This window comes from Idiotropiscis lumnitzeri, chromosome 2 (assembly GCF_059441095.1).
Source record: "Idiotropiscis lumnitzeri isolate Australia: NSW breed Sydney's pygmy pipehorse chromosome 2, RoL_Ilum_1.0, whole genome shotgun sequence".
Classification (NCBI taxonomy): Eukaryota; Metazoa; Chordata; class Actinopteri; order Syngnathiformes; family Syngnathidae; genus Idiotropiscis; species Idiotropiscis lumnitzeri.
The window spans coordinates 36,404,861-36,415,823 of NC_142392.1; the positions used below are offsets into that span (position 1 = coordinate 36,404,861).

The 10,963-nt window shown below is 44.3% G+C and overlaps 2 protein-coding genes across 2 annotated transcripts; both read left to right on the forward strand.

The window, feature by feature from the left end:
- Positions 1-842: 842 nt before the first annotated feature.
- Positions 843-7,087, forward strand: LOC148342439 (uncharacterized; the record flags this gene model as incomplete). Its single annotated transcript, XM_088286277.1, has 2 exons — positions 843-1,529; positions 7,070-7,087. Coding segments are annotated over 2 exons (705 nt in total), but the record flags the coding sequence as incomplete, so codon positions are not given.
- Positions 7,088-7,724: 637 nt separating this feature from the next.
- On the forward strand, positions 7,725-9,545 carry LOC148342440 (uncharacterized; the record flags this gene model as incomplete). Its single annotated transcript, XM_088286292.1, has 1 exon — positions 7,725-9,545. A coding segment is annotated over one exon (1,419 nt), but the record flags the coding sequence as incomplete, so codon positions are not given.
- Between the last annotated feature and the right edge of the window lie 1,418 nt (positions 9,546-10,963).

A 10,963-nucleotide genomic window follows, 5' to 3' on the forward strand; every position in this document is an offset into this window, starting at 1 on the left:
CCAAGTTGGGGTCCACGCATTGCTCCGTGTGCGGCAGGCACAAGTCAAGGTAGCACGGTAGAAACAATATAAGACAAAGTCGCCGCCTGAACTTTGACTTGACCAAACCAAATTTGTCTTTTTGTGTCCCGCAGACGTCAGTGTATACGATCTCCGTTCTGTGAAAGAGGAGCCAGACTTGACTCACATCAAAAAGGAGGAGGAGGAGGAGGAGATCAACAAGTCACCACTAAACGTTGTCCCTATAAAGACTGAAGATGAAAACAAGGATGAGAGTGAGGACAAGAGAGGGGCGGAGCCTCCAAGCAGCAGCTCAAGTCATTACGTGACAACAGAAGGTGATGAAGACCACCGGGGGCCATCACAAGCACAAAATGAGGACACATTATCAAATGCTCATGATGATGATGATGATGATAATGAGCAAACTAAAGGTGAAAGGGCATGTCACACTGACTCATTATCTTCAAAGTTGTCTTTAAAAGGGCACAGAAAAACACACAGTGGTGAAAAACCTTTTTCATGCTCAGTTTGTGGAAAAAGCTTCTCTCAAAAGACACATTTAACAAGCCACGCAAGAACACACAGTGGAGAAAAACCTTTTTCTTGCTCAGTTTGTGGCAAAAGCTTTTCTTTTAAGCAAAATTTAAAAACACATACACGATTACACACTGGAGAAAAACCTTTTTCATGCTCAGTTTGTGGAAAAAGCTTCTCTCAAAAGACATTTAACAAGCCACGCAACAACACACAGTGGAGAAAAACCTTTTTCCTGCCCAGTTTGTGGCAAGAGTTTCTCTCGAAGGTCTCATTTAATAATTCACTCAAGAAAACACAGTGGTGAAAACCCCTTTTCATGCTCAGTTTGTGGAAAATGCTTCTCTCAAAAGGCAAGTTTAACAGAACACACAAGAAAACACACGGGAGAAAAACCTTTTTCCTGCTCAGTTTGTGGCAAGGGTTTCTCTCGAAGGTCTCATTTAACAAGCCACTCAGGAACACACAGTGGAGAAAAACCTTTTTCCTGCTCAGTTTGTGGCAAGGGTTTCTCTCGAAGGTCTCATTTAACAATCCACTCAGGAACACACAGTGGAGAAAAACCTTTTTCCTGCTCAGTTTGTGGAAAATGCTTCTCTCAAAAGGCAAGTTTAAAAAAACATACACGATTACACACTGGAGAAAAACCTTTTTCATGCTCAGTTTGTGGAAAATGCTCTCAAAAGGCAAGTTTAACAGTACACACAAGAAAACACACTGGAGAAAAACCTTTTTCATGCTCAGTTTGTGGAAAATGCTTCTCTCAAAAGGCAAGTTTAAAAAAACATACACGATTACACACTGGAGAAAAACCTTTTTCATGCTCAGTTTGTGGAAAAAGCTTCTCTCGAAAGACACATTTAACAAGCCACACAAGAAAGCACAGTGGAGAAAAACCATTTTCCTGCTCAGTTTGTAGGAAAGGTTTCACTCAAAAATCAACTTTAACAAATACAAGAACACACAGTGCAGAAAAACCCTTTTCCTGCTCAGTTTGTGGAAAGAGTTTCTATCGTAAGTCGCTTTTAACGAGCCACACAAGAACACACACTGGAGACAAGCCATTCAGTTGCAGAGTTTGTGCGAAAAAATTCTTTTCTAAAATCGGTGCTGAGAGTCACAATTGTGCTGGCGAGAAAAGCAGCGATCCTTGAAGCTTAAAAAAAAGAAAACAAAAAACTGAAGGAACTGACTCTTTGTGGTAAGATGTAAATTTTGATTTTGAATAAAATATGATCTATTGAATTTTGCAAAGCTTTTTTATTGACATAAAGCCAATGTGATCTGTGCCAGAAGAAGCAATGTGTCTGAGTGATGATGATTTGTTTTGGTGTTTACATCAAACATGTCAATAAAATAAATTGCCTTTGCCTGGAATAACATTTTTTAACATTATGCTTTTTAGTTGTCTTTTTCATCGTACTTAATGGAAAAGGTGTGAGAAGAAACTCTGCTTATGAAATCGTTACCTTCCACAATCATCAATAAAATCACTTCTTCCACTTGCTCAACTGGCTTTCATTACGCTGTGAAAAGGTGAAAAACTGAACTAGAAGTTGAACTATAAAAAGAACCAGAAAGACAAACGCAAATCGGCTCAGTTTCTCTCAAAGGTTTTAGGATGTCAGGAGTTGGCAACTTGATGGCGACTGGAGTCAGCGCTGGTTTTCTCGCTGTGTTTGGCTGGCTCGTATATGTATGGTCCATTGAACAAAACTCAAACTCTTCAAATATGCCCTCCCATACATTTAACATTTCACTTTCTGAATAAATTTCTGACTGGCTAAAACCTCTTTCTAGGTTGAGCTCTATCAAGTGTTTGGGGTTTGTTGCTTAGCAGAATCTCACTTTGGAAAAAAACTATCATTTTGTCAAATACAGTGAAACCCCGCTACTTCGCGTTTCACCTTTCGCGGGTTCAGTGCTTCGCGGGTCTAAAAAATAATCGGGGACATTGTAGTTTCGCCGAGCGGCACAAGGGGGCGCTGAAGCGGTTAGACGGCCGGCGTGCGCCGAAGAGGAGAGTGGACGAAGAAGAGAGTAGACGAAGAAGAGCAGGTTCCCCCGGACACAATTGATGGCGACGTTTCGCGCGGTTCGGACCGTATCAGAGCTCCGGCCGGCGTGCGTGGCAGTTAAGCCGTAGATGAGCACCTTCCCCGGGCACGGGCGGTGCCAAGCGGGCCCTAAGTTGAACCGAATGGAAGCTCCCGAGGAGGAGGGCATGCTCGCGTCACAGTAAGCCGAAGAGGAGCACCTTCCGCCCGGGCACCGGCGGAGCGCGAGGCTGTCAGTTATGAATGAATAAATGAAGAATGCCACCTATCATTTCACTGTCATGATCTGTGCCTGTCATGCCGCGTGTTTTTGTTTTTTCAGCTGTGTGGGCGTTCCTCCAGCGATCGTCTCGCGCCATGCCGTCAGCTGCTGCGAAACGCGCTGATTACACTGACTATATAGTGATTATAATAAATATCTTTGTATCACCACCTTTTTTCCCGGGTCTGCGTTTGGAGAGTCCTGTTCAATCCTCCAGCTCTGCTGGAGGATCATAACATTCACAGGGCACACCGGACGGCGTACCAGCAGGTAAAAGTCGAAGTAATTAAATAAATACAAAAAGAAGTAATTGAATAAATACAAAAATAATGGCTGGGGAATAAAAAAATAATAAGTTTTAATAATAATTTTTTTTGTTATAACATGAATTTCACTCTCTCTCTACCAGTATATATATATATATATATATATATGATTTTTTTTAAGCATTTTTGAAGGTGTGCCGCTACTTTGCACCTATATATATATATATATATATATATATATATATATATATATATATATATATATAGGTGCGAAGTATATATTTACACGGTGTTTTTTTTGTTTTGTTTTGTTTTTTTAAGGTGCGACGCTACTTTGCGGATTTTCAGTTTTCGCGGGTGGTCTCTGTCCCCATTAACCGCGATAACCGGGGGTTCACTGTATTAGTTCAGTGGTTCTCGATTATTTCCTGTCACGCCCCCCCATACCAAGAAGAAAATAGATTTGCGCCCCCCCACCACAATTGTTTTTACATTTCGTACTAATGTACATGTTCTTTGTATTATAAATGTTAGATTGTCAATAAAATATCCCTTAACAAAGACAAATTGATTAAAAAAATCTATCATTTTGAGAACGACTATTGTGAGGATCTCGAAACTCAGCACTCTGTGGTGCGAATATTGATGGGATGATAAATATTTACTATACGTTTTTGTTTAGTTTTTTTTAACTTTATTAACATGAACAAACCAGACAGTTATTAATACATACGTAATATAGAAAAGACAAAAAGCCAGGGGGATTTCAAACAAAAATTCTGTATAAATAACATAAAGCAACAGTTTTAATTTGTTGACTATACATTTTTTTTTATGTTTACAATCTGTTTGACGTCAAACCGCTTCGTTGTGATGACGTCAGCCATTTCCGTGTTCCAGCCTGAGAGCGTCTGCTAAAGTGCTAACGTAGCCATCGTCTTATTTTGTTTGGATACGTAATGGTTGCAATACAACATTTCTGTTCGTAGCTGCTGGCTCTCCGCCCGAACGCGGTTTGAGTCAGACTTCTTTTCAAAGTTGAGCGTCCATCGATGCAATTAATTTTAGCGATTAGCGCGCTTAGCGCCTCCTTGCTTGCTCTGCTGCGGCGCAAGACAGCTTGGCGCGGGGCATTTAAGGAGCGGCGAAAGAAATCACTTCCGGGTCAACGAGCGACGGGGCGCCGCTTTTTTTTTGTTAATCAATACTGCGTGAACTCGGGGCACAAACAGCTTTGACGAGCTCAAACTCGCGTTGTCTGAGATCACCTTTTTCGGTCCCAAAACCATGCAAATCATGTTCCCCAGGGTCCCACGTGCCCCCCTCAGCATCACTGGTGTAGCACAATACAAGGCTGCTTGCAAACTTCGTCCAGCAGTTGAAGATGTTGCTCGTACTCTTCTTTTATTCCACAAAGTTCCTCTTTGTACTTGGGTGTCGTTCCTGCACACATTTTCAAACGCCAATCTCAACAAATCCGCACTTGATCTCTACTTGGCGATAACTCGTGTGCTTCTCTTTGTTCGACGAGATGAAAGAAAGATGGCATAGTTTTTTTAGAGCAGCGCTGAATGGATTTCCTACGTGAAAACTGCAGTCTGTTCTGCACTAAAGCGGAAGAATAGAACACACCCCGCTGTGATATGATTGGCTGCTGGCTATGTGGAGCTCTGTCATCAACTCACGCGCCCCCCTTAGCATCGCACCACGCCCCACTATTTGAGAATCACTGTATTAGTTAGTTAAAAAAGAAGAGCTAAATTATAGTTGACGTGTTCATGGGGATTGAATATGAATCATAAACAGAAGACAAAACCAATTGGCATTGGCATTTGTAAAATATATGTAAAATATTAAGTTTGTGAGCTCTTATGGGAGACGGGGCGAGAGGCGAATGGATTGAAGCTTCCGCCAGTGACCCGTCCAATAGTGTCACCACCACACAGCTGTGCTGGTGGCCGTCCTCGAGGACGTGCGCCTCCCTGTTTCTGACATCATGCGGAACAGTCCGTCAATGAGAAACTGCTAATCAGTATGAGTCGAATCCCCGTTTTTGCATCGATGAAAGAAAATATTGTATTGGATGTAGAAAACGAATTGTTACACTCGCGGGTTCAGAGGGACAAGAGTGCTAATTCACCCGAAAAAGAAAAAAGAACATGGGAAAAATAAATAAAATAAAACAGGGGGAAGCAGTTAATGCAGCAGCCGACGCATGCAGCTCCCATTGCGTCTGCTCTTTCCGTTTCCCCTGCCACAGCAGGCTTGTTGTCCGCACCGGCCGGTCAACAAGGTCACGTAACAGAAGTAGGGGTGGTGGGTGGTTATAGACATGGGTTGTGAGTGGGACGTGCTCTTGCTGTGGGGTCACTGGGTGATGAGCGGTCCAAACCGAGCCACTTCCTGAAATGTACCATCCTGTGGTCCAGCGCCACGCCAGTCACAAAGAGCTCCACTAGCACGGGGGCGCCATCGCTACCCCCTCCTCCGACAACGCTTCTATGGCTTCCAAACGCACAGTTGACGCCTCAGCCCGATTGGGACCACATTCCACGATAGGGGTGCCCGCGGAGCCTCAGCATTCAAGGACCGGCAGGTCTTGGCATTCCGGTGACGATTGATGGACAACAGTTTTTGATGGTGGAACAAGATATTCCACGCTTTGCAAGCTTCTTCTCCATATCCCAGTGAGCAACAACACCGTCACGCGTGTGGGACTCTTGAGATTGGCCGAGTCACTGCCGTGGACCGAACCCGCACCTGTGAAACAAACACTGGAATTCGAGTGGGACTGAATTTGACTGTGCACACCCGGCGGGGAAGCATATGTTGTCCTCCGTTCCAGTAGACTGGGCAGCTCTGAGACCAGGGTCTCCATCCTCCCGCAGCTGGTCCGTCTTGTTCCTGCTCTGGTCTGCGTGGTGTAGCCGCCTCCACCCATTCAAACCACCAATTGGTCCTTTGCATTGAACACTGAGTTATGATGATTTGGTTTATCAGAATGCATTCACCCAATTTCGAGAGTCAGAACTGCATCTTGCATTAGGATGATGTATTTGTGATGTCTACCGGTGCTGCCTCGCATGTGTGCCTTGCCCAGAGCAGAGGAAACTGTTTGAATTGTCTCTGTTTGCTGAGCCACAAATCACATTAACTATCGGTGCGCATCATCATACTAAAGATTTCGGCCCATTGGTGAAGACTTTTGGCAGAGTTAATTTCAGATGTAGAAACTCCGTCACTAGCAGGTTGTGGTGTTTCAGCACCCATTCCGAATTCTTCTGTTACGGAACATTTTCCGAATTTCTTGACAGTATGGTAGACAGTGAATGGGTCACTCTGAAGCGAAAGCTCTGTTTGCGTCTCTGCCAGAGGGCTTGTGGACCCGGGGTCTGACTGATGTGCTCTGCTCCACAGCTTCTCCAATTTGTTTTTGCTATATCTGCGAAAGTTTTTATATTATCGCGAAAGAAATTAAGTTTGTCATGTCATCATGTTTCAAAACTATGCTTACGGGTTTATAGAAGGTCACAAAAACATGGACCTCTTAAACAGGAAAACGTTAGTTCAGTGGTAAAAGAGTTGTGTCTATGCTGGCAGTTGAGCAGGAAGCCACAAAAACATGCACGTCTTGAACCGTGTTTGACAGGAAACCGTTTAGCTCGCATTTAACAAAAGTGTGACCCAAACATGTCTTGTAAGCTGAAACCGTTCGAACAACAGGAAGCGTGTGGACGGGTGTGATGAAGTCGAAGTGTTCATGTTTTTCCATTCTTTATGAGTTTGCATATACAAATTGCTTTGCTGTGCTTCAATAAAACGCCGCACAGGAGCGGGAACGCTTTTCTCTTTGCCGGACTGCTCCTCCTCAATCTTGGCTGGGTGATTCATTTGTGCAGGCTTGTCTCGTTTTTTTACAATAACTTCTCTGACATATCTTGTTCAAGCAATTCCTTCTGGAATGATTCAAACTGACTCTAAATACTCTGCACACTACGGCAAAAATATCAATGGCGGTTGATAAATTTTAGTGGATAAAACACAAAGGGTTAAGTTTTTTTTTAAAAATCAAGTACGTATTGGTCTTATTTATGAACTTTGTACTGGCTTACAATGGTCTTAAAAAGGGAACACGTCACAACCCCCTTTTCTACCAACAAGCCCAGGAACATTTAGTTCTATCTCGAAATGCAAAATGAAATACTTGTAAACATATTTCACTTGAAGGATTTCTATTCTATCAATGACATAATGTTGCGATGGCCCCCAGTGGCCCCCATTAATAAGTTAGGGTCCCACAACAGGTGTTCCATCAGACGCACACAATAGCCTGTGTGTGCTAACTTCAGCTCGCTTCCATAAACGTCTGTGACTATGTCAGGAATTAAATCGGGCATCAGCCGCAATGTGCTTCCTTTTTAAATGCTCGTTTATCACTGTTGTGCTGCTAAAAGGAGGTTTACATCGTAGGACGTAATTTTGTGAAATGCCCCCATGGTCCGGTCCAAGTTGGGGTCGCACGCATTGCTCCGTGTGCGGCAGGCACAAGTCAAGGTAGCACGGTAGAAACAATATAACTTGACTTGACTTGACCAAACCAAATGTGTGTTTGTCTTTTTGTGTCCTGCAGACGTCAGACAAAATGATCTCCGTTCTGTGAAAGAGGAGCCAGACTTGACTCACATCAAAAAGGAGGAGGAGGAGATCAACAAGTCACCACTGAACGGTGTCCCTATAAAGACTGAAGATGAAAACAAGGGTGAGCGTGAGGACAACAGAGGGGCGGAGCCTACAAGCAGCAACTCAAGTCATCACGTGACAACAGAAGGTGACGAAGACCACTGGGGGCCATCACAAGCACAAAATGAGGACACATTATCATGCTCTCCTGATAATGATGATGATGATGATGGGCAAGCCAAAGGTGAAAGGGCATGTCACACTGACTCATTAACTTCAAAGTTGTCTTTAAAACCGCACACAAGAACACACAGTGGAGAAAAACCCTTTTCCTGCTCAGTTTGTGGCAAGAGTTTCTCTCGAAAGTCAAGTTTAAAAAGGCACGCAAGAACACACAGTGGAGAAAACCCTTTTTCTTGCTCAGTTTGTGGCAAAATCTTCTCTCAAAACGCAACGTTAACAAGTCACACAAGAACACACAGTGGAGAAAAACCTTTTTCCTGCTCAGTTTGTGGCAAAGGATTCTCTCAAAAGTCTCATTTAACAATCCACACAAGAACACACAGTGGAGAAAAACCCTTTTCCTGCTCAGTTTGTGGCAAGAGTTTCTCTCAAAAGTCGCTTTTAACAATCCACACAAGAACACACAGTGGAGAAAAACCCTTTTCCTGCTCAGTTTGTGGCAAAGGATTCTCTCGAAAGGCACATTTAACAATCCACACAACAACACACAGTGGAGAAAAACCCTTTTCCTGCTCAGTTTGTGGCAAGAGTTTCTCTCGAAAGTCGCCTTTAACAATCCACACAAGTGCACACAGTGGAGAAAAACCCTTTTCCTGCTCAGTTTGTGGCAAGAGTTTCTCTCGAAAGTCGCTTTTAACAATCCACACAAGAACACACAGTGGAGAAAAACCCTTTTCCTGCTCAGTTTGTGGCAAAGGATTCTCTCAAAAGGCACATTTAACAATCCACACAACAACACACAGTGGAGAAAAACCCTTTTCCTGCTCAGTTTGTGGCAAAGGATTCTCTAAAAAGGCACATTTAACAAGGCACACAAGAACACACAGTGGTGAAAAACCTTTTTCCTGCTCAATTTGTGGCAAGAGTTTCTCTCGAAAGTCGCATTTAACAATCCACACAAGAAGACACAGTGGTGAAAAACCTTTTTCCTGCTCAGTTTGTGCCAAGAGTTTCTCTCAAAAGTCGCATTTACGAAGCCACACAAGAACACACAATGGAGACAAGCCATTCAGTTGCAGCGTTTGTGCTAAAAAATTCTTTTCTAAAAAGGGTGCTGAGAGACACAATTGTGCTGGTGAGAATTGCAGCGATCCTTGAAGCTTAAAAAAAAGACAACAAAAAACTCAAGGAACTGACTCTTTGTGGTAAGATGTAAATTTTGATTTTGAATAAAATATGATAAATTTAATTTTGCTAAGCTTTTTTATTGACATTAAGCCAATGTGATCCGTGCCAGAAGAAGCAATGTGTCTGAGTGATGATTTGTTTTGGTGTTTACATCAAACATGTAAATAAAATTAATTGCCTTTGCCTGGAACAACATTTGTTAACATTATGCTTTTCAGTTGTGTTTTTAATCGTATTTAATGGAAAAGGTGTGAGAAGAAACTGTGCTTATGAAATCGTTGCCTTCCACAATCATCAATAAAAATCACTTGTTCCACTTGCTCAACTGGCCTTCATTACGCCGTGTGAAAAGGTGAAAAACTAAACTAGAAGTTGAACTATAAAAAGAACAAAGCTCACCCCTATGCTTGGAAGGGGGGTGGTGACTATCCAAGTGGGGGGACTATGCATGAACTTTCGGGTGTGGGTTGCCGCGGTACGCGACCCCTGCATCATAGGACTGGACTTTCTACGAACAGCCCAGTGCGTGCTTGACCTGGGGAGGAACACGTTGGCTTTTCCAGGAGGCCCCACAGTTGAAATGGTGCGCCCTACACAGCCTGAAAAGTCATTCCTTCCGACGTCGAGCGCAGCCATTGCACAGCAGGAGTCTGATCCCACCCATGAACCGCTGGCTCCTATGACTTCTCCACCCACATCAGATGCCCACATTGATGAGCATTCCTCTCCCCCGGCCCCGTGGTCCATGACAGGTGGAGTGGACAGATTGACGGCAGTGCGCAAAGTGTGGAAGCGCAACAGTGATGGTTTAGAACCCAAGCAACAGGACGAGCTGTGGCAACTGTTGTGGGACTTTAAGGACATTTTTGCGCTGACAGAAGAGGAGGTGGGCAGAACAGACTTGGTGCAGCACGAAATTGACACGGGGTATGCACGACCTATCAAAGCACGCCCCCGCCGCCTTCCCCTAGCACATCAGGCAGATGCGGACAGCGCAATTGACGAGATGCTGAAAGCTGGTATCATTGAGCCATCTGACAGCCCTTGGGCCTCAGGGGTTGTCAAGGTCAAAAAAAAAAAGACAGTGAAGAATAGGTTCTGTGTGGACTATAGACCCTGAAACAGCGTGACCAAGAAAGACTCCTATCCACTGCCCCGCATTGATGAGACTCTGGATCTGGTGTCTGGATCGTCCTGGTTCTCCTCATTAGACCTGCGCAGTGGATATTGGCAGGTGCCTCTCAGCTCGGAAATCAGGCCAAAGACTGCTTTCTGTACTGACAAGTGCTGCTTCATGAGAAGAGAGTTTGAGTTCCTGGGACACAAAGTTGGAAGGGAAGGCATTAGCACTTTGGAGAAGAACGTGCGAGTCGTGAGGGACTGGCCTACTCCCAGCAACCCGCGTGAACTGAAGAGCGTCCTTGGGCTGGCATCCTATTACAGGCGATTCGTGCGGGGTTTCTCATGTCTAGCTGCACCGCTTTTCCACCTGCAGCGGAAGGACACTGATTTTGACTGGACTCCCGAGTGCAGACGAGCCTTCAGCTCGCTAAAGAAGGTGCTGACGGAGGCACCCATTCTCGTCCCCCCAGACGCCAACCTGCCGTTTGTCCTGGACACTGATGCCAGCAATGTCGGAATAGGGACGGTTTTGAGTCAAGTGGGGGCAGACGGGGAGAGAGTAGTGGCATACTTCAGCAAAACCTTGAATAAGGCTGAACGGCGTTATTGTGTCACACGAAGGGAACTGCTGGCAATTGTGAGAGCCATTAGCCATTTTCGATATTATC